At 43.0% G+C, this 26904-nt stretch overlaps 1 protein-coding gene across 4 annotated transcripts in view; it reads left to right on the top strand.

The window, feature by feature from the left end:
• The first annotated feature begins 2010 nt into the window (after window positions 1–2010).
• The window catches only part of PLB1 (phospholipase B1), a 112125-nt gene continuing 87231 nt past the window's right edge, over window positions 2011–26904 (top strand). Inside the window, exons 1-14 of one of the 4 annotated variants that reach the window (XM_079969159.1) lie at window positions 2011–2227; window positions 10989–11205; window positions 13308–13366; window positions 14335–14389; window positions 15299–15357; window positions 18462–18499; window positions 18923–18966; window positions 19225–19306; window positions 19980–20031; window positions 21076–21150; window positions 22304–22366; window positions 23604–23686; window positions 25099–25177; window positions 26319–26423. In XM_079969159.1, the coding sequence (XP_079825285.1) occupies window positions 11163–11205; window positions 13308–13366; window positions 14335–14389; window positions 15299–15357; window positions 18462–18499; window positions 18923–18966; window positions 19225–19306; window positions 19980–20031; window positions 21076–21150; window positions 22304–22366; window positions 23604–23686; window positions 25099–25177; window positions 26319–26423 (837 nt within the window). In that variant the 5' untranslated portion in view covers window positions 2011–2227; window positions 10989–11162. Of the gene's footprint in view, window positions 2228–7054; window positions 7270–10988; window positions 11206–13307; window positions 13367–14334; window positions 14390–15298; window positions 15358–18461; window positions 18500–18922; window positions 18967–19224; window positions 19307–19979; window positions 20032–21075; window positions 21151–22303; window positions 22367–23603; window positions 23687–25098; window positions 25178–26318; window positions 26424–26904 lie in introns of those variants that run through there. The other 3 variants (XM_079969158.1, XM_079969160.1, XM_079969161.1) reach the window with 3 other exon arrangements.

The raw sequence follows: 26904 nt of genomic DNA, 5'->3' as shown, positions 1-26904 counted from the left end.
GACGAAGGAATGGCCAACCTAACTCCTGAAAGACCGTTGACAGCAGGTATAGCGCAATGGTTGCCCTGTGGCACATTTACCAAGGCACAATCACTCAATGCTTCTCTCTGGAACCAGCCCACAAAGTGAAGGGTAAAATAGTGCCTCCAACTTCATACGCACAGAGTTGGCCCAGGAAAACACCTCTGACAGATTCAGAGCTGGCCCCGTGGGGGGAGGAGATGGTTCAGCTGGAACGGGACCAGGATGTGTCTTCTTTGTTGTCTGCCTCCCTTGATTGTCTGAGATCCTTCTTAGAAGGACAGTGCATAGCTAAATGATGGGATTCAGTGTGGGGATGGCCAACAACTTGGTTGGCTTTATAAAGGAAGATTAGACAAATTCCTGGAGGATCAGACTATCAGACTGTCTCCACCATAGTAGGCAGTAGACCGCTGAATGGCAGTGGCTGGGAATCACAGGAAGGAGGAATGCTCTCTGTCAGATAAGAATGCTGGACTAGATGGGCTCTTCTCAAGCTCTTACATTAACCTTGAATATATCTAGTTGTAGGGATGAGAGACACCAACCTTCATGTTATATATATACTGCATAGCAGGGCTGGAAGTTAAGTCTAGCTGAATAGAAGGCAACTTGTACATAAATATGTATGTATAGAAACAAACAAACAAATCCAGATCTTTGTGGCTTGTTAATGTACTCTATTAGTGGCGTTTTTAAAATATGAAGTTGATTGCTTTTTTAAAAACTGAGTGTGAATTTTGGGGAAAGTGGTACGAAAATGATTTCATAGAAGAAATAATAAGTTACTATTTTCCTGTAAAGTTTGGACTCTGCAAATCCCAGCACTCAGCTGATGGTTGGCGCTTGCAAAGCGTTGAGCAGATAGGGGGCTTTGCAGATGCCCACAATCAGATGATTGGTGTTTTCTGCAATTCCTCTTTCAGCCCACTCATGTCTTTACCAGCCATGGTGTCAGACATATGATCCCAGGTGTAGGGCAGGTAGGCCTGGCTTGGCCGAAATGGTCTTGTGGGCCAAATACAGAGGCCTGGCCACCCATGGGTTAGGCCCATGGGTCAGAGATTTCCCCAGTGCTGGTGTGGACCCCTCTTTGGGCAAAGGGGAGAAAAAGGGCTGGGCAGCCACTGTGATTGCCAGGCAGACTTGGGTTGGTGTAAATTTGAGGAGCCATCGGCCTTTGCCTGGGCAAGAGAGCAGTGCATGCTGTTGGTTACTTGGACTCCAGGTTTCAGCTTAGACCATCAACTTCAGGTTCCTAAGCTTAGTGGTGAGCTGGAAGACGAAGCCTAAATTGGGGGGTACCTTAAAGATCTGGATTTGGGGCTGCTGCTGTCCACTGTCCTAGCCCAATACTGATTATTTCCACACAAGCATCATGCAGTCAGGGGGGATCTAAAAAAAAAGTGACCATGATTGATAAATGAGCCCCCACCTAAAAAACCAAACCAAACCCTGGCTGTGTTAAAGCTTGTTAGGAACGCTTATTCTTTCTGTTTTGAGAGTTGCTATTTGACTTCAGCAGGGAGCGTGATTTGGAAATCAAACACAGCAATGCAGCAATTATCTGGTGACCTCTAGTGGAAACAAGCTGTCTTTCAAAGATGCAAAAATTGTTAGAAACTCTGCAGGCCTTTTCAAGAAAACAACCAATTAGCGGTAGTTCCACTATTTTGTGAGAGGAATTCAGGTGCATACCAGAAATTTGGGTTTGTGCAATTAAAGAGCTCTGTCACCCCAGTAGAACACATAAAGTGGATTAAATATCTAAGCTGTGTACAGCAAATATAAAATTGCACTAAAGAAAAATATAAAATCAGAAATGTCACAGAGAATTGGCCAATCACAGAAAATGCATCTAACCAGAAAGGGCTGTCAGCACAATGAATAACAATAATAATACATCATCACAATCACCACCACCATCATCACAATCACCACCATAAGATGATGATGATGATTATTATTATATCTTGCACACAAGTGAGCTGCATCTTTGAGGTCACGTAATTTTGCTCCTTCTTGTCAGAGAGAAAACAGTAGCTGATTTCCTAAGCAACCCTGCACAAGATTGCTCCCACATAAGTATATTCCTATCTACACGTTTATGCCAAAATAATACTGCCCAGGATTTCATCTATGGTTGCTTTTGCTTAAGTGATACCTCAAGGAGCGCAACACACATCCCTGCCTCCCTCAAAAACAGGTTGGTTTAGATTACTATGATTAAGTCCCATTGAAATAAGAATAATTTATTTCGTTTATGAATTGCTTCCTATGAGGCGTCGCGAGGCAATTTACAGTTAAACTGATGGAGGAAATTGGTTGAGAATCAACCCATCCAAGTGTTCTCGGGATCAGAGTCACTTGCTAGGAGCTGGGTCACAATGATTTCTACGCAGTTGCAGAGGCGGAAGTATATTAAGGGCTCCTCCACACAAGCAGTTTATTCAGTATTCACCCTTCTTTTCTTTTCTTCTTCTATTAATAACGAATGCAAATATAAAAAGTAATAAGGGTACAGAACCATGAGTAACACGGGTCATGATACAAAGGATCCAAGGAAAACTGGGCAAGAATGGGATTATTCATCGATGATATAGTAGCATACAGCTGGTGTATTAAATCTGTCTATAAGCAAGACTGAAACACAAAGATAGAACTCAATAGGAAGGGGAAATCATAAATAAGTAGGGAGATAAGTTACATGTGATTCCAAACATCCAGGGGCTTCGGTACATATGTGTGGTTTTTTTGGATCATGAGACATATAAGTAATAAATGGCCACCAAATAGCTGCAGAGTCTTCCAGGTTGGCCATGCCTCATTGTACTTTCAAATTAATTCAATGTTCATCCTGATTTACTTGCACAAAGTGCATGTGTTCGCAAATCTATGGCTGGTCTTTATTGAGCATTCATTCTGATTGCGTGTTGCTGCTTCCCTCACACCCTCCAACATTTCTCTGATGAAAATAGGGATGTCCCATTCCGTAGTGAACATTTTACTATTTATACCCCACACATCTTACTGGGTTGCCCCAGCCACTCTGGGCAGCATCCAACATATATTAAAACACATAAAAAACCTCCCTATACAGGGCTGCCTTTAGATGGCTCAGGAGTCGATTCGAATCCCCGCGACGGGGTGAGCTCCTGTTGCTCGGTCCCTGCTCCTGCCAACCTAGCAGTTCGGAAGCACGTCAAAGTGCAAGTAGACGTTTACTTCCGGCGGGAAGGCAAACAGCGTTTTTATACGCTGCTCTGGTTTGCCAGAAGTGGCTTAGTCATGCTGGCCACATGACCTGGAAGCTGTACGCCAGCTCCCTCGGCCAGTAAAGCGAGATGAGCACCGCAGCCCCAGAGTCATCTGCGACTGGACCTAATGGTCAGGGGTCCCTTTACCTTTACCAAACCCTGCAACATTTATCTGGTGAAAACAGGGACATTCTTTTACTCTGCAAGCTTGGAAAATCTTTACCATTGTTCTGCCTCCCACTCCACCCAGCTCTCCACTCCAGAAAACATAGGTGTTTGCAATCAGATAGATGCAATGTGTGAGATTCAACTTGGTGCGCATAGGCCCTGAGGTGAATAATATATAATACAGTGGTACCTCGGGATACAGACGCTTCAGGTTACATATGCTTCAGGTTACACACTCCGCTAACCCAGAAATAGTACCTTGGGTTAAGAACTTTGCTTCAGGATGAGAACAGAAATGATGCGGCGGTGGCACGGTGGCAGCGGGAGGCCCCATTAGCTAAAGTGGTACTTCAGGTTAAGAACGGACCTCTGGAACGAATTAAGTTCTTAACCAGAGGTACTACTGTAATAATAAAACTTGTTGGAGGTGCATAGAATTCTGTCATTGTGTCCAGCAGATGGCAGTAAAGTTCTTATGATTTCACTTCTGTTGGGTTACTGGAGGATATTTTCCTTCGCAGTTAAAATAAAAATAAGCCCGATAGAAATTAGTTTCTAGAGTGAAGATATTAAGGACGGAGCTACCATTTTTACATTTAGCTGCCACAGATCTACGGGGGAGAAAACGTTACTGGACTAAATCGGCCTTTGGCGTGATCCAGCAAGGCTCCTCTTGTACTGCCAGCCAGGACAAGGGCCTGTCTATGTTTTTATTTTCCAGTTGTTTTTCGTTTCCACGAGAGCTCCGCTTAAGCCAAGAGTGAGGTGGTGTAAAAAATAAATCCAAAATAAATAACTTGAGCCATGGAGACACAAACAGGGCCTCGACTTGACCTATCTACCATGACAACCTAAGCTTAGCAAAGCACGCAGAACCTTCCAGATCTGCTTTCTTTTATGTGTCCTGAACTGTTGTTGTTGTTGTTAAAAAATTTATACTGTCCTTCATCTGAGGATCACAGAGCCGTTTACAATATAAAAGCACAAAAATACATACCATAATAACAAACAAAAGCAATACCAACGCAGTTTAAAAGGCCATGGGTTGTTTAATTAGCCAAAGGCCAAAGAGAAAAGGAATGTTTTTGCCTGGCGCAATTCAGCTTCATTGGAGTTCTAATGTTATAAGAACGAGGGAGAAAAATACTTTTCTCTTTCCATGCCATGAATAATTCTATAAACTTCTATCATGTCACTTCTTACATTTCCTCTAAAACAAGAAGTCCCAAATGGTGCAACTTTTCTGCATTGGGAGGAGTTGCTTCATCACGTTAGCCATTCCCACCCACCCCTTTTAAGTTAAACAAAAACCACTGCAGAGGTGGAAAGATGGAAATGGGGAGAGGTTGTGATGTGGAATGAACCACAAACAGTATTCCTGCATGGTGGGGACTAAGAGATGTATAGCAAAAGTGGGGAAGGGCCATAAGCTCAGAGGGCTGAGAGAGAACACTGTCTGTAAAACCCTGGAGAACAGCTGCCAGTCAGGGTAGAAAAAATATTGCACTCTTGGATTCATAGAATTCTAGAGTTGGAAGGGACCCTGAGGATCATCTAGTCCAACCCCCTGGAATGCAGGAATATGTAGCTGTCCCATACAGGGATTGAACCTGCAACCTTGGTGTTATCAGCACCACACCCTAACCAGCTGAGCTATCAAGATGGACCCAAGAGTCTGAGTCAGTTTAAGGCAGCTTCCTAGGTTCCTATTGCTCCTGTGAGCCGTCAAGGCTGGAAGAATATAACCACTCAGGCGTCTCAAGATTTCCCTGTCCTTTCTACATCTTATAATCAACTATCTTGTTTGAATAGCTATTTGGATGTCTTAAAGGTAAAGATAAAGGGACCCCTGACCATTAGGTCCAGTCGTGACCGACTCTGGGGTTGCGGCGCTCATCTCACTTTATTGGCCGAGGGAGCCAGTGTACAGCTTCCGGGTCATATGGCCAGATGACTAAGCTGCTTCTGGCGAACCAGAGCAGCACACGGAAATGCCGTTTACCTTCCCGCCGGAGCAGTACCTATTTATCTACTTGCATTTTGACGTGCTTTCGCACTGCTAGGTTGGCATGAGCAAGGACTGAGCAACGGTAGCTCACCCTGTCACAGGGATTCGAACTGCCAACCTTCTGATCGGCAAGTCCTAGGCTCTGTGGTTTAACCCACAGTGCCACCCACGTCCCTTTTTGGATGTCTTATATGTGTTTAAATTAGGATTTATGGATTTTTCTTATTTTTAATGGGAGCTCGTTGTTGTTTTTCCTCTCACCCCTCTCACTTTCTTCTTTCGCATTTGCAATTTTCAAAAGGGGTTGTGGTGTAAGGCCTTGGGGCTGTTTAATCCCTTCTTGTACCTGCCATGCTGCTGTACTGTTGTTAAGGGAAAGGAAACTCATATATATATTTTATGCCACAAGATTGAATTAAGGGATCAAAAGCTTCTAACGTTCACTGGGTTATAGAATCCCATCTGGGTTTATTATATTTAAGCCCCTGAGTGTGTTTACACTGCCTTGATATTTGGTCCCTGGAATTCTAATTTTACAGCAGACCTTTTGCTTTGAAATACTGCTCTGCCCTTCTTTTTCTTGCCACCTAAATTGTGCTGTCTTCTTTTTTTCTTGTAGTAGTTATGGGAAAGGAAATGACAGAACAGTTATTGGGCCATATCCATCATGTTGCTAAAGCCCTTGTCATTTCCTCTTGGCTTAATTTGCCCTCGCCACCTGCATACTGGGAACGATACGGATCTCAGGTGGGTGCTGTGGGGAACCTGCTGTTCTAACAGATTGACTGGGAAGGAAATGTTTCCAGCTGGTGGCATAGTCTGTGGGCTGTCTCAGGCATCGCCTGTAAAGGAAGCAAAGGCCTGCCGATGGGAGAAGGTCTCCTTTAACATGCACAGAGAGAACATCAGGCAACACTTTGGTGTTCCTTCAGGAAGATCTGGAGCCTAGCTGCCCAGTGGGGTTGAGGAGCAGGCCTTTTTAAAGGATCAGAAATATAGAAGCTGAAAGTAAGGAGGGGAGTAGGTAAGGCAACTCTATGATTCTATGATTCTAAGGCAGATCTAGAGCTAGATTCAGGGAAGACTGGCATGGCCAGCCCTACCATTGGACAGAGTGCTTCTTCTCCCCTTTCTCCCCATTCTTTAAGCTTTAAGCTTAAAATTGCATTTTTACTTTGCTTATATAAGGCAACTAGGCAGGCCACAAAATATGGTGCTAGTGAGACCCCACCAATCTTTAAGTTGCCCAGGGATACTCGCTTTGGTTTCAGTATGCACATAAACAGCAGTCTGATTGTTGCTTTCTGTTGGCTGTATGTCTTTCTATTTTTCCTTTTCCCTCACTGGAGCACTTAAGACCCAAGATTGTATGATGTGCCTATAGAAAACAAATCTGTGTTGTGAATTGTCCTAAGGCACTTCATTTTAAATCCATTTACTCCCCAGCTTGCACTGAAAGCTTTTACTAGCTCCAAAGCAGCACACTGCATGGATAGACCGTATTACCACAGCAGGGGGCAGAGGGAGGTGGGTGGGTCAGGGCGGCGGGATGACCCTCCAGCTTTCCCCTGAGATGTTCTGTATAATCTCCACTTCTGTTGAGCATGTTGGCCCTCCCAATGTCCATCAAGGCAAAACAGACTTGAATCTTCCCATGATGACCCAAAAAGCAATGGTGCAAGAAGACGAAGAAGCTGGGTAAATGACATGGCTCCAGCTTCCTATGCTACACAGCTGAGGCAGTGCATTTCATTGCATCCTTGGGAGAAGAGTTCAGAAGACGGCGAATGACCCATTGGATGGAAATGCTGAAATGTAAGTACCACCTCCACTTCCTCCGCCTTCCAGCCACAAGGCTGGCCCCACCATTAGGCAGAGTGTGGAAGCTTGGGTGGGGGAGACATGTCCCCCATCAGTTGTTCCCATCCTCCTAGCAGCAGTGATGCTTGCTTGTTGCTAGCCTGGGCAGGCCAGCTGCCTGTGTTGCCCAGTTATTGTCTTCTAGTACAGTATTCTTTAATGCTGGGTCTTCAGATGTTGATAGACTACAACTCCCATCATCCATGCCACTGGCTGAGCTGGAAGCTACCTTGAGTCCCATCAGGGCAAAAGGAGGGGTATCATCTTCATCTTCATCTTCATCTTCATCTTCATCTTCATCTTCATCTTCATCTTCATGTGAGGGATTATGGGAGTTGTAGTCCAATAACATCTGGGCACCCAAGGACGAAGAACACTGTCTGCTACATTGCAGACAGCACTGTTGGGAAAGTAAGTGGACATGCATCTCAGAAGGAATTCTGGGTGTACATTAGGGATGGGGGAGAAATTAAACCAAGTTCACTTTTAAAGGTAATGTCAAGGAACTGCCATCGGGGCCAGAGGGAGAGAGGGGGCTCCAGAGGGATTCTGGAGAGCGTCCCGGGATGGGGAGAAGCAGCCCATCTTTTGGGGAAGGAAATCAGCGTAACACCAGTGGAGAAGGGGGGCAGATGGGGGAATCGGCAAGGCGGTCCCATGGCTCCTCACCGGGGACCAGTGGGGTGAGCACGGGTCCTCCGCTGCCCACACCCTCCTTGCGCAGAAGGCTTCCGCGCAGAGAGAGTAGGCGGAGACTAGGCGTCAAAGAGCTTCTTTGCTGGAAGAAGTTCAAGAAACACCCAATGACGGATTCTGCCAGCGATTGAGACAGCCACGGGCGAGTGGCTGTCCGGACGGAAAAGGTTCACTCAGGCAACCCAGCCAGGTGTGGCGCCGGTTTATGCACAAGCAACCCCTAGAACCATTACAGGTAAGCTTACCTAATTTGTGCTTACTGGAACAATACAAGAAACAAAACAGTTGTTCTTCAAAATTCGCAGTTCTCTGAATTTTCAGTGCTGTTTTCCAGCCAGATAATGCATTGACTGGGGTAAAGTATGCCTAGAAATGAATATATATTAGTGAAAATGACATGCAAAAATGCATATTCTAGAGGAAATTGCTTTGCAAAAATATGTAGCATTGTGAGTTGGGGATGGGGTTAGGCTGTATGCCTGAGTCCCTTCTAATTCCTGAATCCAGCAAGGGCTAAAACCGAATGGAGGATTCAATTGCTAGAATAGCCGGGCCAGCTTTTTGGTAATGGCCCCCTAAGCATGGGCCATCAAGGTAACAAAGGACGTGGCCCTGTGCCAGAGGAAAAATGAGTGGGGGGCCCCTCTCTCCAGTGTCTGGACTTTTCTTTAAAAAATTGCAAATGGATGTAGAAGTATGCAGAACTTAAGACTGGGAAAATGAAAAACTGAGGGAAAGTGAAGCTGATAAAGTCACCCATCCCTAGTGCATCTGCAATGCTTTGCTCTTATGATGCACTCTGGTGCTGCTGCTGCTGCATGGAGCATTTGTTTGAGTGTGCAGCAAGCAGGCACTGAGCAAGCTCTGGTGAGGTAGTGGAGGATGGAAAGATTTGTGTGTCCTGCCCTGTGCAGGGATGTTGTCTGGTTGTCAGTGCTGAAGTAAGATTCGACTGCCTGTTGTGTTTTGGCTTCTGCGCATTGAATGGGATGGGGGCCCGCACACCCCCTACTGCACTTTTCCGCAGGTGTCAAATGCCCTGAGCTAGTCCCTTATTTGTAGATGATCTCAGGGAATATTAAGACGAACTTTTATGGCAATGCAGCTGTGCCACCAAGTCCTCTGGCTTCTCTGCATTGAGTTAATGTTTTAAAACCTTAACCTAGTGGTTAACTTAGCAGTGGCGCCTACTTAGGTTATGCTTGTGGTTAAGAACTCTTGAAACAACCTGATCAACGTAGAAATAATTTTGCAGTTGTGAAGCATTCCTGTAACCTTTTTTTTGCAATTGGCTTGCTAGCACATTTTTATTGTTAACATTTATTCTTAATGTCATACTTTTGGTATATTGAATACATATAAGTGTTCACCCTACCACTGTATGATTCTGGGTTATATTAAGACACGGCAGGCATTGTTGCATCTGAGCCAGTATGCGGTATTAATTAGAATAGGGGTGCGGGTGGAACTGTAGTCTAAACCACAGAGCCTCTTAGGCTGGCAGTTCGAATCCCTGTGACGGCGTGAGCTCCTGTTGCTCTGTCCCAGCTCCTGCCAACCTAGCAGGTCAAAAGCACACCAGTTCCAGTAGATAAATAGGCACTGCTGCGATGGGAAGGTAAATGGCGTTTCTGTGCACTCTGGTTTCTGTCCCGTTGCGCCAGAAGCAGTTTAGTCATGCTGGCCACATGACCCAGAAAGCTGTCTGTGGACAAATGCCAGCTCACTTGGCTTGAAAGCGAGATGAGCGCCACATCCCCATAGTCGCCTTTGACTGGACTTAACCGTCCAGGAGTCCTTTACCTTTTACCTTTATTAGAGTGTCGGACTAGGACTTGGGAGATTTGGGTTCCAATCCCTGCTCAGCAATAATAATAATAATAATAATAATAATAATAATAATAATAATGAAAAAAATTAAATTTATACCCCACCCATCTGGTAGGGTTTCCCAGCCACTCTGGGTGACTTACAACACATTAAACAATGGTAAAACATTAGACATTAAAAATTTCCCAATAGAGGGTTGCCTTCAGATGTCTTCTAAAAGTCAGATAGTTGTTAATTTCCTTGACATCTGATGTGAGGGTGTTCCACAGGGCGGGAGCCACTACTGAGAAGGCCATGAAGCTCACTGGGTGATCAGGGCCAGTTGTTGTCTCTCAGCCTCACCTACCTTGAAGGGTTGTTGTGAAAGACACACTGGGGAGTGGGAAAGCCATTAGCAATATCCTGAGCTCCTTGGTGGAAAGGTGGGATAAATAAAAACGATGAATAAAATCGAGTAAATAAATAATTCGCATGGCAGAACTATTACTGGTCTCCTTTGGCAAGCACAGCGCTGTTGCTGCTGATAAAACAGGCCCTCCCTTCTGCTTAAGTGCTGTTAAACCCTGCAGGACTGCCATGCAAAGGAGACTTCCTGGCAAGAGCTCACTTCCTTTACCTCATTAAGATAAGCAAGGCAGACTTTTCAAGAGTTCACTTTTATATCTGTGCCTGGGGATTTACAAATCCTGTATAGGGTTTATCTTTCTTTTAACATCTAATGAGATATGCAAATGCAGCTTGGCATCAAACAGCTTGGTACCATTACGAAGAAGTTTTCAAATACAGGTGAGCAGAGGAGTGTAATGAATGCAGCATGTGTGGATTTATTGGATGGGCATATTATGGGATACTGACACACAGAAAAATGGAATTTGCAAAGCAGTTCCTGCCTGCATTTGAAGGGCAAATTAGTCTCAGTCTCTCTCTCTCTCTCTCTCTCTCTCTCTCTCTCTCTCTCTCTTCTTCTTCTTCTTCTTCTTCTTCTTCTTCTTCTTCTTTTTCTTCTTCTTCTTCTTCTTCTTCTTCTTCTTCTTCTTCTTCTTCTTCTTCTTTTCTCCTCCTCCTCCTCCTTCTAGGATGTAACAATGTGTAAAGTACATTAAGCAGTGGCATTGAAATGTTAATATTTTATCATTTTGCTCCCATAGTCTTCTTTCTCAATGGCGAAAAGGGCAATAAAATTTATGACAGCTGAGTTATCTGCTCACCAAGGTATAAAAAGCAGTCAGAAGACGAGACCGTTTCATGACCACGCATAGGTTGCTGTAAATCAAAACTCACACCTTTCCAGGAGCGTTCATTCATAAAGGAAGGAACGAAGCATGAAGAAGCTGGCATTCTCCCTCCTGTTGGTTTTTGTCTTAGGTAAGGCCCTTATCACCTGTAAATGTTCTAGATATGATGCCTTGGTCACCTCCAGACTTGCTATTTTGCAGGAGGGATTCACTCGCATATCACGTTTAGGGGGTCCTCCAGACTGAGGTAGGGTTTTCAGTGGGCAGGTGCATTCTATAAGATTTCTCTCTCTCTCTCTCTCTCTCTCTCTCTCTCTCTCTCGGCAATCACTTGTGACTGGGTAAGATTGTTTTCCATGTACACAGTCTTAGTGGTGTGTCTGTAAATGACTGTGGAGGCCAATTCTGGATCCACACATCCTTCTACAGTGGGGACAAAGGTTTATGAGCAGGAGTTGATCACAAGGAGGATTTGATGTGATAATAGTGCATTAGCAGTGAATTGATACTAGACTGACCACTCATCATTTTGCTTTGTCTCTTTACCCTGAATCTGACACTTGATATGCATATTTTTAGGACCCAGCTTATTTCTGTGATTACAAATTGTTTTAAACCATTTTTAACAGGGTGGCTTAATTGTTGCAACGCACACTGGGACCTTGGATGAAGGGTGCATAAGTACTACGACTACACTAATTCTGCAATGCTTCTTCAGTGTTACACATTTCTGCTGTCTAGAAGGACACTGTGGTGCTATAGTACAACAAGGGTGGAACAAAAAAGCAAACAAAATTTGGAATGTTTGCAGTGTGAAAAGTTACAGAATTTCAGCAGGGAGTTAAGAGACATGCATTGATTGGAAATGAAACTGTATGTCTGCTCTGAAACCTTTGCAGGTTCAGACAATACTGAAAGTAGGACTGAGTATCACCCCCCCATACCATCATGAGCACAAATCATCATGCACAATAAAAAGGATGTCTGGGGCGAGGGGCTATGTTTCTGCAAATAAGGTAGATGACAGTGCTCTGGTAGAACACAATTGTTTTTAAATTTTGGTGGGTTTGCAGTTAGGAAAGTGGTGGGGAACTATCTGCACAACAAGGTGTAGAACAGTGACTGATTGACAGGGGGACATATAACCTCCGTGTAAACAAATCAGGATGAATGCTCAATAAGCAGGTTGTCTGGAGGAACCACTTGTATTAGGACCTCCAATAATCAATTGAAAAAGACAGAACAAAAAGCAAAGCCTCTGGAACCAAGAAGATGAATGGCAATTTAGGATCTGTGGACAAGGGCCGTATCAGACATTGGAGGTGCAGGGGAAGAGATCTATGATTAGGATCTCCCACTTCCCTTCTTTCTTGGAACTAATTTGATGTATGCTGTAGCTACTTTGAAGCCTGAGGAAGTGATGCTTTGGGAATAAGGTATTTTACCCTTTCCTCCTTTGTCATTCCTTAACCTAAATCTTACCACTCCCCCCCCAAAAAAAAAAATTCTCCAAGATGGATGTCTGAGCAGGGACATGTTCCCTGTGACCATGGGGGCAGATTGCTGATAGCTGCTTTCCCCATCAGGAGTTTGAATTACCACTGGATTTGAAGTGTGGATATACTCAAATAAATAGCACCATGTAGACCAAATCATCTAAGCAATTTTGCTATTAAAAGTTCAAAATCAGAGTTACCTGACAGAATTATAACGTTTTTCTTTAGACTAGGAATGAGGAACTTACGGTTCTGCAGATTTTGCTGGACTCCACCAGTTCCCATCAGTCCAAGCCAAAGATGATGACTGGGCAGCTGGTTCCCTATCTCTGGGTTAGACAAATTATTCTTTCTAGGTCCAATTTTTACAGCACAACTGTCCTTTTTCCTTCTTCAGATAATAGTTTGCAGTGGAATCCTATGCATGTCCAGTCATACGTTAGCCTCATTAAGTTCAATGGAGCTTACTCCAAGGAAATGATTGAAATCTTAGGGTCGTATTCATCTCTACTAGAAATACAGTGAAAAATACGCAGGCTGTTATTTAGCTATATGCACATGTTTACCCTCTCTGTTTGCATCCTGTGATTTACTAGTGTTAAAAATGCCTCTGACATTAGCAAATGAATGCATAAATTCACAAAAATAAAGCAGCCATATGCATCAACAGCCATAGATTGCGGGGGGGGGGGGGGGCAAGGAAATAAAACAAAACTTATATTTCTTCGTCTTCTAGGTACTGCAGCTCATGTTCTGACACCCAAGAATGATACGAAGGAAGAAATGGAAACTGAGGCAAGTACCTGTTTCTGCATGATGGCAGGAAGAAAGGAGTAATTGATGTTTCTCAGACTTTACGAACTTAGGCTTTCTTAAAACTTAGTTTTCCACTTGAGGCCCCAGCCCAGCAATAACTACAGGTGAATGCATGGAGGCTCTTGCCTGCAATTCTGTCTTAGGTTATGCATGCAGTCTTAGGTTTGCATGCATAGATGACAGCCCCTCTGTCGAGACCTCTTCAGAGCTACAATACCAAGCCTCAGCTGCTGAAAGGGAATGAGGAAATGTTACAGGATCATCTCTTATCATAGAACTTCATGTTCTAAGAACGTGAAGTTCTACGACATGTTCCACGAGACCCACCCACACCAGGGTCTTAGGGTTGTGTGCTGTCTCTTCTTTTCATTGGATGCAGATATAGCTATAGTGCAAGGCCTTGACTGGAGGGAGAAGGATCCATCTTGACTCAGAGAAAGATGTTCCAGGGAAGGAGAGGGTCCTCAGAACAGCTGAGGATCCCATTCCACCACGAGACATCATTCCTTGACTCTACATGTCTCCCAATGACCAGGAAGGTCCACCCCACAGTCTGGTGGCTGGAGAGTTTTCAAAGCTTCTTATTTTCTTTCCTCACCACTGAATGGAACCTCAGAGAGACCACACAGCTTTTCTAAAGCATAGCTGGAAAAGACGTGGGTCTTATGGGAGACAGAACTTCCAAATTCAGACTGGAAAGAGAGAGTACCTTTTTAAAATGTGTGTGGAAAGTAACAGCAAATATTTGACTTACAGAGTGTGGGCGGCCATATTGCTGCCTCTTACTTTCCAAAAATGATATTGTATTTCATAATGATGTGGTCTTCTTTTTTTATTTCGGGGAAAGAGAGCTCTCAGAAAGCTCCTCTATAACCATGTCTTGGTTCCTTTTACTGCCTTACCTAGGCAGTAAATTTTGTTTCTAAAATGCTTGTTTCGTCTTTCAGCCTTTGCATTTCTCCTGCAAGACGCTAAGTTCCCCTCACTCATCTTCATCTTCAGGTATCTGTCTTTGAAATACATATTTAGAGCAGAAGAAGACATTCACTGAGTTGAATACGAAATTTGGGAGTTATGCTTACTTTCCCCTCCCAAGTCTGTATACACAGCATGCATTTAAACAGCCCCCCCCCCCATTATAAAATCCTAGGAACTGTAGTTTGTTAAGGGTGCTGGGGAGGTCTATTAGGAATACAGTTACTAGGGTGTTTTTTTGGGGGGTGATGTGCTTTAAACGTATGGTGTGTATGGAAGCTTGGACAAACTTTTTAAACTGTTATGCTACAGTCCTTCACATGTGTACCTGAGAATATGTTCCATTTAACTTAATAGGGCTTATTTCTGAGTAGACATGTGCAGGACTGCACTGTATATAATGTACAACAGTCAGACCATATGAAAATAAGACATAATGGAACCTTATTTCTCAACAATTTGGTGGTGGGGGGGGGGAGAGAATTTGGTAATATATTTCAGAGTTCTTGTTTCACTTTTCTGGATGTCAAAGAAATGGATACTTTGAGTGTGGGATTAATATATGTGTGTACTTGTGTATTAATTAATTGATTTATGGATAACCTCTTCCATGATGTGTCTCAAGGCAATTTACAAACAGCATAAAAGCAGCTAAAAATAGTTACCACTTCATTCATTTAAGTAGTCTTCAGTGCTAGTCATAAGGTCAGCAAGCAAGCAAGCATGTGCACACACACACTTAGACTTAAAGAATAAGTGCAATGCTAAAGATCTACCAAGCTCTTACAGTTTTGTGAAAAACCTTTTCAAAAAACCCGATACAAATGCTAAATATGAATTGTGGCTTCTTACACATTGCTTCCAATTTGTTTAATGCAAATAGACATTTGGAAAACTGTTATTTTTCTAACCTGCAGTCCACATTTATCTCTACAGTTCATACTTTGAGTCCATCAGACATTAAAGCAGTTGCTGCTATTGGAGGTTTTGGAAATGTGAGTATAACGTTGAGCGCTATTGGAAAAGGGATCAAAGGTAACATGCTCTTCAGCAAAACTGTATTTAATTTGAATGATGTTGACTGTGGTGTGAGGTTATAGTTTAGTATAGAAAATAAAATTTTAAAGTGCCCCCCCATGTTCCATGGGTGGTTTGTTCCACCTCCTGTCCCCAGTACTAGGGTTGCCAACTTCTGAGCTGGCTCCTGTAACTGTGCCTTCAATAGCTGCTTGATCTGCAGCAAGCATTTCTGTATCTCTGCCTATCTTTTCCATCAGCTTCTCAAACCAAATACATCTGAACGCCCTGACTTTCTTCCCAAGCCCTTCTAATATGCTCATTTTTTCCATTGCCAAAAGTGGCATTCACACCTGTGCAAAAAAAGTGGAGCTGCACATTCATGTGCCATATTCAACAAGAACACTGTCTGTGTGCCTCTGCATGCAGCGGTTGAGTATGCAAATCAATGGGCGTACATTCTTTTCCCACAAAGACTTGTACATGTGTAGAGAAGCAGGCTGCACATGAGTTCCATGCAATGTGTGAACAGGTCGATTATGGTGATGGAACCTGTTGAATGGACATGAAGCCTTGTATTTATTGTCTCCTTCGTTCCATAGTCAGTCCGTCACTAAGTTGCGCAGCATCTCCCTTTACCACTGATCATCTGGCTGTAGTCAGATGGGCCACCCAGCTGATCTGCACCAACCAGTTGGTTATAAGTGGATCGGCTGGTTGGACTGAGACGTGGCAGTGGGCAGAAGTTTTAACAACAACAACAATAACTTATTATTATTACCCCGCCCATCTGGCTGTGCTTCCCCAGCCACTCTGGGCAGCTTCCAACAAAAGAATGCTAAAAGCCATGAAGCTCCAAGCCCCATGCCTCCTTCCTCTCAAACCGTGCAAACATAAAGAGGGTGAGTGGGCAGAGTGGCCTTGAATCTTGGACAGCCTACCCTACCCCTAACTGGGCATCCCAGTCCTGGTGCCAGCTACCCCTTTCCTGGGAGACACCAACTTGCGTGGGTGGGGGGAACTTGTCCCAGTCGAAGACAGGAATACCATCACCAAGTTTGTAGCAGCCTCCCCCTTTACATTGCATATATATATATATATATATATATATATATATATATATATATACATACATATATATACACACACACACATATATATACACACACACATATATATATGTGGCTCTTTCCCTCTGCCCCTCATTCTGGCTACTGCTGTGCTCTCCTTTCTGATGGTTTCACTTCAGCCTCCTTGCCTCTGTCCAGAAAGAATACTGTGGCAAAAATCTGAGTCATCTTCTAGCCCAGAGGCCACCTTAATCCAGAATCCTCTTCACACTGTGGCAAAAGCAAATTCCTCTGGGACATGAGCGCAAGAGTCCTCTCTCCAATGATGTTTCCCTGCGACTGGTTTTAAGAGGCATATTCTGCTTCTGACAATAGGCTTTGCATGCACATCAGATATTCTGCCACTGAGCTATGGCCCTTCCGCTCAGTATTTGATGACCTGTTACAGAACCAGGAAAACTGGCAGAGCAAAACACAAAATCCACACGTAAACCCCAAATCAGTTATTCTCAGGACTTCATAGAATCGTAGAGTGGAAGGGACCACAAGGGTCATTGAGTCCAAACCCCTTCAATGCAGGGATCTTTTGACCCTGAGATTAAGAGTCTCATGCTGAGTTACAATCTCCTGTAACATTCAGCTGCAGTAAATAGTTCAGGGTTGGATTAGCAGGGCGACCAGTTGTCCCTGCCTGCTAGTCAGCTAAATTGTCTCAGGAAGGCTCCCTGCATATTCTCTGGTTTGTTTTCTGAGATCGATGGCTGTAGCAGACTTCTTGCACTTGCCATCTGTCACTGATTCTTAAAAGGGCACGATAATTCATGTTGACACTTGATAGCAAAGACCATCCAAGCGTCACCTACTTTATTAAGGAGAGATATCAGCCAGTTAATCAATAGTGGTTGGCAGGGTGGCTTGGGCAGCAGGGTGGCATCACTCACCTCGCTTCCCAATGCCAGGGTTGCTAAGGAGAGTGGTGAGGCAGTAGGAAGGTCAGGCGCAGGTGATGTAATTCCACACACTGGATTTGGCATTGAATGTCTAAGTGCATATCAATATATTGTATGAACATGCCAACTTTCAAAGAAGGTTAGAGAAATTGAACCTAAGCACTGTTGAGTTTTTACAGAATCCCTTTCCTGCATCAGTGTCCTGTTTTCCCCACCCTCATTTTCCTCAGTCTGCTTCTCCACCTTCCTCAGATTCCTCTTACAGTGGTACCTTGGGTTACAAACGCTTCAGGTTACAAAATGCTTCAGGTTACAGACTCTGCTAACCCGGAAGTAGTTCTTCGGGTTAAGAACTTTGCCTCAGGATGAGAACAGAAATCGTGTGGCGGCAGTGGGAGGCCCCATTAGCTAAAGTGGTACCTCAGGTTAAGAATGGCTTCAGGTTAAGAACAGACCTCCAGAAAGAATTAAGTTCTTAACCAGAGGTACCACTGTATTCCATTGCCTACTCTCCACCATTCATTTGATCTCTTGTCCCTGAACACCCAATCCCTTCAATTCACTAAACTCCAGGATCTTTGCCCATTTGTTAGCTTCCCAGTGTCTTCCCTCGCAGAAGGTAGCCTGCAAACATCTTTGTTCAATTAACACACCAAGCCACTGCACCAGCTTAGCCAAACAATGCCCAAAACTCCATTTGTTGGAGCACAATCCAATATGGAGGACTGAATTATACACATGCTCACATTTGTCTGTTTTGTAATACTAAAGCTTCACACGCACACTGAACAATAGGTCATAGCAAAACTTCACAGAACTACAGACAGGGCAGGCAGCCTTATTAAAATCACATTTGACTTATTCCTGTACTAGATCTTAAAATTACTCAGCTCAGCAAAGCTTCCTACCCTTTTTTATAAAAAGGCTTTTGGTTTTACAGGCAATCTCACAGGTCCCGTCCCCCCCCCCCCCCCCGTTCCCACAGCTATAGACAAAGTAAGAAAGGGTTACAGGAAAAGATGCCAAGTTCTGATGCATTTATCATTGTATATTTATTTACAGATGGGGGACACCAAGCTGGAGCAGCCAGACCTCCAAAGGTACAACTTTTCATCATGTCCATAAAACATGTTTATTACTAACACAGATGTGTTTCACAGTTGCTAGCTGTGAAAAAAGCATGACGGTGACAGGCTGGAGTCAGTGCAGAGGGAAACCCTAAAGATGTGGTTTTAGTAGCCAAGAGAAAAGTGTCTTGCCGTTAGACCAAAGAGGAATTCCTTCTACTTTACAATGAAGTCATGATCCAGAGACACTGGTGGGTCAGATTCAAGAGTTAAAAGAACAACAACAATAACAACAACAATAACAAGAGAGTCACCTTTACAGTCCAGAAAGCATGGCACACAAGGCGAAAGGGATGGGGGGAGAGAAGAGGAAAAAAGCAAATTCAAATGAAAACACCTTGCGTTTCATGCCATGACTCTTTCCGATACGAAAACATGAATTATTTCTGTTTATAGCACAGAGAGGGATCTTATCACGGCAAGCATGAAAATACCAACAGGTACGACTTATTGTTTAAACTTTCCCTGTTCTGTTGATTGTTTGACTTTACAGATGAGATCTCTCTTTAATTTAATCTATTGCCCAACACTTTATCAATAAAAATATGTATTATTTCTTGGCAACCAAAGGCCCCTATTCCCTGCTTTCTACCAACCCCAAACAAAGAAACAGGTTGATGGTTGCCCATTGTCATCTCATGTTCCTACAAGCAAATCCAAAGCCCACAAATTTACTGAACTGGGTGTATGTCTTGCAGCTCTTATTAGCAGGTGTAATCCTTCCGTGCAGTATTATTCCTCCCTTCGAAACAGCAGCGCAGTGCCAAGAAATGGGACCCTGTAAGTTCTATTTTTATTTGCTACTTCATATTGAACTGGAAGGCTTATTGGGTGATAAAATACACAGCAAATGAAAACTTTCTAGTTTCACACAACCAAGGAATGTACAAAAAAACACTCCACCTTTACTAGATCATTCCAGTGACCTAATTATTTTATAGACCGAATGCCTGGTCTCCTGCCTTCTGCTCAGTACATGCCAGGACCATATTCTGCATAGGAACTACATAGAAAACAGTCCTCTAGCTTTCTGCACTAAACAAACTTCTGCCATAGGTACCTAAAGAAAAGCAGAACCCCATTCTGTTCAAATTTAAAATGTATGATGGGTACATTGGCTTTCCTTGTAGCCTCTCGGGTGGGGAGGTGGGGCAGATTGTCGTCCCAGTCACAGATGGGGAGGTTTTACTGTGCTGTGTTCCAATAAAATAATGATGCCTATAATTAACAAATGCTGTTGTACACTTTGGCTGAAGTGTAACATTCAGTTCGGCCTGAGATTTTACTTTTAAAAGCATTACTGCCCCTAAGTACTTGCAGGATCAAGCCACATGACCTCATCAAAAACGATTAGGAAGGCGTTATAGATTTTTTATGCTGTTAGCATTTCATCTTTGTGCCTATAAAGAATAAAGGCTTGTTTGACGATTTCCCCTTTCCATTTGCGGTGCAGAGATCTCTTAGATCAAGCTAAAGAAATTGTGAAGAACATGAAAGGGAGCCAGGTATGTATACCAATGCCAGGGCCGTCTTACCCATAGGCGCTAGGGGTGCAGACCTGTCAGGGGCACAAGGCCAGGAGTCCGGGGCCTGAGAGTTGAGTCCAGGAGGAGCCCGCCCGTCGGTCGGAGTGCTGCGGCGGGCTCTTCTGCTGCAGGCGGCTCTGTGCCGCAAGTTCAGGGGTGACCGAGCCAGTGAATGGGCAACCAGGGCAGATCTTTACCAGGCAGATCTTTGCACTCTGGTGCCACATATGCTTAAGACAGCCCTAACGAACGCTATAGACCAGTGAGCAGTTGTGGCTCACAAAGATTTATTTATGTTTGCAATTGCCTCTCGAATTGATTTCGCTGTTGCTGACGCAGGGTGTGTGTTTTTTGTAGCAAAGTCAAAATGGTGCTGCTCCCCCGCAAGGGCTAATACTTTATAAAAACCTCCCTGAAGCATTCAGACACCAGTAATTTCTCACATCTACCTCCCCACCTCCAAAGTGAAGATGATACCACCTGAAGAAAGGTAGTTTGCAGGGCAGATATCACTGTGTGTTCTTAGTTGGAAAAATAGCACACACCAAATCTGGGAAACAGGGGTGGGCAGGTTTCATACCTGCGGGGTCTACTTCGGGGTTTTTTTTTAACTAGAAACCTGAGATCCAGTAAGTGGCATTAAATGTAAAACAGTGGCTAGCGGGGGTCAAGCAAGATGCAAAATGGTGGCTCAGTGGGCAGAGTCTATTGCCAGCTGCATTTGGACTTCCATAATATATGTTCAAATCTATTAGTAGTAGTAGTACTAGCATTTACCTATCCTTCACCCTACATTAAAACCCAATATTAAAAATAGTTTAAAACAACTTAGAATAAAAAGAATAAGGTGAGTCCTAAAAAGAGACATGGATACCACATTATTTGTGTCAGAGCTGAAGTGAATAAGCTTCCTATTGTACGTCCTCGTTTTGCTGGAATCCTCCACTCATACGCACCTTGATTCCTATTCCCTTATTAATCTGCAGTGTGACAGTTGTTTTTCCTTGTGCTCTTACCATGCAGCAGACAGATTACCAACATGACTGGAAGCTCATCACAATTTTCCATCCATGTCCTTTCCAAGCGTCCATCTCTCAGGTAAGAGTCCCATGTCTTGGCTTGGCAAATGGACCAAGGAATTAGGTTCAATAATATGGTTTAAAATGTTGATGTTATCATGGATAACAGCTCCACAGCAGATCATATCATTAAAATGTGAGTCTTTAAGGTGCTACAATATATTTACTTTTCTTCCAGCTTTGCCTAGAATGTACAAGACTCTTTCTTTTTAAATCTAGTCCTCTTTCCCTATTTCTTACCTTGTTTCTGATACCTCTGTATTCTCTCCTTTGCTTGCCCCACTGAGCCATTCAAGCATTCAGGGGGATTTATTTATTTATTTGCTCTGCTCTTGATACTTGAACATTTCTGCTTTTCTGCATACTGTTAATCAACTTCACGAATACCCCCATTTGGACATTGTTCAAATCAATTGAAGGTGTGCGTTATTTTAATTTCTGGTTTGCTTTTTCCTCCCTGACAATGCCACACACTTATCCTTAGTCCATACAACTCCTTCCAAAGAACAAAGTACAATTTTCATTTTGGGTCTTTTACCTTTGTGTGCATATTGCACCAAACAGCCTGTGTTATACGGCAGGCTCTGCAACATTCCCTCCTCAGGGCTTTAATCAACTCTCTGCAAATTACTTTGTTTGAAGTCTGCAGAGGTGATAACTGTATATGAATATTTGAAAGGCAATAGTTGCTCCCCGCTCCCCTCTCTCATTCTCTAAAATTCATAAGAATGCAATCCTCAAACTATTAGCTAAGGGCTACTCATCCAGTGATTAATCAGTCTTGGGAAAAGCCTAGTTCAAATTGGATTGTCTGCTCACCTCTTGATTGCTTCCTTTCAAAGTGCTGGAAGAATATAGATCAATATATTGCCCCTGGGTTCTTCCATTTGGTGCCATTCTAGGGACCTCTTTATGATACGTAAAAACATTAGATTCTCACTGCAGAGTTGATGGGCATATTTCAATTCTATGTAAGGTCAGAGGCCTTTCATTTTTGAAAATTGTGATTCTACCTCTTGCACTAATTGTTTAGTCTGTAGTTCCCAACCTTGATTCATTCACATATTGGTGAATGCTGGGGGACAGCTATTTTGTCAACCTTTTGTTTGGCATAAAAATAAACCATCACCTCCTCAACCACTCTCTAACACAAATCCTTTCACTTCCAACAGACAACTTCCCACCTTGACAGCATAAAACAACTTGAAGAAGTCTTGGATTTTTTATATGAAGAAGTAAGAGCTATTTCATAGATTTCAACACCTTTCCTCCCCCCCTCCTTTTTTTTGGTAGAGATTTTATTTCATTTTATAATGTCTATAAAACAGAGAGAACCATTATAACAGATGAAATTTAAAAGAGGAAAACAAACTACAAAATAGGCTTGTAGAATGAGTGAGTATGGCTGCACATGGTTTAAAATAACAAGGACCACATAAAACCCCCTTCCAATACCTGATTCAGATCGTAGAATCATAGAATGGTAGAGTTGGACTAGATGGGTCATCTAGTCCAACTCCCTAAATTGCAGAAAACTCAGCTCAATGTATTAGTTTGTTTATGTAAGGCATTTATATATTGCTCTTTATAATATCCATCTCCTATTTTAGTTTGCATTGCGGTATAAAACAACTCCCATAACACACACACACACACACACACACAGAGAGAGAGAGAGAGAGAGAGAGAGAGAGAGAGGTACCTCGGTTTCCGAATGTCTCAGTTGATGAACATTTCGGTTTACGAATGCTGTAAACCCAGAAGTAAATGCTTTGGTTTTCAAACACGCCTCAGAAGTCAGACATGCCATGTGGCTTCTGCTTGCGTGCAAGATCCTGAGGCCTAGCTGTTGGCTGTTGAGTTTTTGAACGTTTCAGAACTCGAACAGTCTTCCAGAACGGATTATGTTAAAAAACCGAGGTACCACTGTGTGTGTGTGTGTGTGTGTGTGTGTGTGTGTGTCCAAATCAAATTCAAATCAATAAGCAAATAAAACAGCGGACTGGTAATGTTGGAGAATACCAGTGGAAATGGGAGCAGAAACTGCCAATGTTCATTTATTTGTCCCTTGTCCAGGAGAGAAATCAATTGAGAGCCCATCCATATCTTGGCTTTATGTGGTCTGCGAACCCTTGTGTGTCGTTCATTCCCCCCTCAACTATGATGCATGATACAGCTACTGCCGTCCTGTACTTTCTGCTCTCCAAATCTGGAGATTCCTATTTGCAATTCCAAAGCATAGGGAGTCTCCAGATTTAGAGGGGAGAAAATGTGGGGCAGCAGTAGTTGAGGGAGAACACTGCATGGAGAAAGGGGCATTAAGAGAGGCACAAGGGAGTCACACTCTACACTGAGATATGGATGGACCCTGATGAATACAAGTGGTGCAGCCATTTAAGAGAAAATATTATGGTGAATGTGAACAGCCTACAACTGCTAGCTTTTCCTAATCATTTTTTTTTATCACTATAGATGCCCAAAGTTTTTGTAAACCTGGTGGATTCTCCTCTGCTCACAGTCTCACCTCTTCCACACAATGATCAGAATTATGTCAGGTAAATCCCATTTTATTGCAGCTGTTGATGAGCCAAGAGCTCTCATTGTGTTCCTTGCTGAGGAGCGTTCATTTTTCTCCAGAGGTGTTTTGTGACAGGGATATAAAAAGATTGTTGTACTGCATACCAAATCAATAGTCATCCTGACTGCGCTTCTGAAAGGGTTCACCGGTTCACCTTGGTCTGCCAAATATCCGTCACCTCAACTAATCAAAACTTCCAAAGCAAGCTGCTTTCTCTATGCTGGAAATTAGGACCAACTGTGGGAAACCTTCCCCTTTGACCCTACTCAGGCCATTTTGCCAAACTTTAAAGTCATTTGGTGAATCAGCTTTCTTCCACTACCCACATTTTACGTCATCATCAAATAACAGATTCTAGTTATTTATTTGGATATACCTGTGATGGTCTGTCTTCCTTTTGGAGTGCTGGAAGTTATTTCTGCAGACCTCTGAGAACTTTTCGCCATAGTTAGGGGAAAACACACCACATTATGTCTGATTTGGAAATGTTTTGATATGGGTGACTGAAAACTGTTTTTTGTATGTCAAATTCTAAGCTAGAGAAGGAGGGAGTGAGACTCCATGGAATTGCAATGAGTGCTTGTAGGTCATGTAGTCTGTCCACCTGCTCAGTCAATACAAGAACCACAGAGCTAGAGGCATCCCCAAGAGAATTTTTGAGAGAACCTCAGCAGCTATGACAGAGTTGCAGTTAAGGAGATGCTGGTCATGTTCTTTCCAGCACAATGCAATAGCTTCTTTATCTTTTAGAAGTGTGGTACTGTCTGTTGAGCCTATGGGGCATATGCCATGATTCATTGTGCTCAGAAGGCTAGCAAGGAAGTTCCACATTCCACATACCCAGTGCCACATTCAATAGAGTTTGTGCCTGCAGAAGTTTTGAAGGGGTGGTTCATTTCCAATCAATGTGTATAATTGCTGATATCGTGTAACTTTTTATACCATAAATGCTTCGATTTGATTTTGTCCTATATTCACTCTGATCTTATATTCTTCTTATTTTAATTCAAACAGCAGAAAGGCCTTTTCTACTGTGCAATAAAAAATTGTTATGGTTTATCCCCCTTCTCCCCATTTTGTTTGCCCTATGGCCCCTCTGGATATTAATCATGTGGTAGCATTGAGGAAGCATCACACAGCAAATTCTAGCAGAATAAACCCATCACGCAGGCACTGTTATTGTGTCAACAACATGTTGCTGAATACCCTCACAGTAAGACACCAGTCTGGAGAAGCCCTATGAAACATATACATTTCTAAAATGTGTAGAATCACTGCACAAATCTCTCCTCTCTATGTTTCAAAAGATTGCATGTTTATGAAAAGCTACAGCAATTTTTATTTCATTTTTGAATGTTTTGGCTTGGCTTGGCTTTTGCCAACTTCCAGGGATATTCTCCTCGAGCCATGCCTTTGTCCCAACGATTGTTCCAGTCTGGAGGTGGCTGTGTGGAGATGGTCCTATCAGGTGAGCACTGTGCAAGGGAGAACTCGCATTCATCTGTGTATATCTGTCCAAAAATTAATTTGAAATGACATCTAAATAGTTTTAGAATCTCGGATCCCTTTAATCTTTTTAGGATCATGTATGTATCCCTTTCATGTTTGTATTGCATTCTTCCTCCAAGGAAGTTATGGCGGCAGGGAATTGATGAATAAATTTGGTTTCCCCTCTTCAAGCAACAGAGTTGGCCCAGGATCAACTCTCTCCAGCTCAGGAATCTCAGTGCAGATGCCAGTGTGTCTACAGCTCTTGCGCATTATGGGCCTCCAAACACAAATAATATACAACCTTTCCTCTTTGTTTTCAACATAAATCTATCAGTTATGCAAACTGAGTAAAGCTGTCTAGTTTGCATAATGCATTTGCATAAGGTATGCTGCCTTCATTATTTCATAAGAATTTTGTGTCAGCAACCGGGGGGAGGCAGGTGGGAGTATATTTAGGAAGCTGCCTTATACAGAGTGTAACTGTTCGTCCGTCTAGTTCAACATTGCCTATGCTGACCATCAGAAAAGGTTCTTTCCCAGCACTGGAGGTGCCAGTGATGGAGCAAGCTTTCAAAAATGCCCTGTATATTCTAGTGATACATGACAACTGAAATCCCAAATTTTGTGTTACAACAACTGCAGAGGGGAGAATTGAGGATCTGTGCTATCCCAGCTGTAGCTAATGAAAGCTCTGTTTGCCAAGCTGGTTAATTATGTTGTCTCTACTGCAAAAGCATGTCAGAATATTTAGCAGGTGGCAAAAGCTGCCCATATCCTGTACTGTTAGCTAGCTGGGATGCTCCTGTCCCTGAGCTTTATGCAGGGTATGGAGGGCCAACCACGTGATCTAATTACTAGGTTTCTGCTCTTTCTAAGAAAACGGCCTTATGCAATTCACCTCGCAGCCACTGAGTCGTTTTCTAATGGTTGCATAAGATGCTTTTTCATGGAATTACTTTTGTGTTTTGACTGTATAATTTGATTATTCTGGTTTATTAGCAGTAGAGATGGCTCTGAAACTCATTTAAGCCATGGGCAAATCTGTGCATTGTGCTATGTTCTCTGTGGTTCGGGGACAGAGTTCATCCTGTTAACTGTTTGTTTATCCTTATATGCAGAATTCTTTGGAAAATCTGCTGGCATCAAGGAAGTATGGCCAGAAGGATGATTTCGCCGTGGTTCTCCAGACTTCTCTGCAAGAAGCAAATATGCCTCTTGCAAAAGTGAGTGTCAGCTATGGTTGAGGTGTTCCTTCTGGGCAATACCTGGTGGTCCTAGAAAAATAACTGTACCTTGAAGAGAGTAATCAGGCGATATGTTTTTTGGCCTGCAAGGGAAATCAGTTTTCCATGTGTCAGGGAAGACAATCCATGCAATCTAGATGATTTTTATTTTCTTCATATGAAAAAGGGAACATGAAAAACAGCAAACTATTTCCCCCTTTTGATATATATATATATATAAAAAAATTGTCCAGTAGCACCTTAGAGACTAACTAAGTTTGTTCTTGGTATGAGTTTTCGTGTGTATACACACTTCTTCAGATACCTGAAGAAGTGTGCATGCATGGTATCTGAAGAAGGGTGCATGCACATGAAAGCTCATACCAAGAACAAACTTAGTTGGTCTCTAAGGTGCTACTGGACAATTTTTTTATTTTTATATTTCTACTGCGTCAGACCAACACGGCTACCTACCTGAATC

Source organism: Podarcis cretensis (assembly GCF_951804945.1).
Source record: "Podarcis cretensis genome assembly, chromosome: 3".
Lineage (NCBI taxonomy): Eukaryota > Metazoa > Chordata > Lepidosauria > Squamata > Lacertidae > Podarcis > Podarcis cretensis.
The sequence above is the reverse complement of the archived record's forward strand: the minus strand, read 5'-3'. Positions and strand labels throughout refer to the sequence as shown.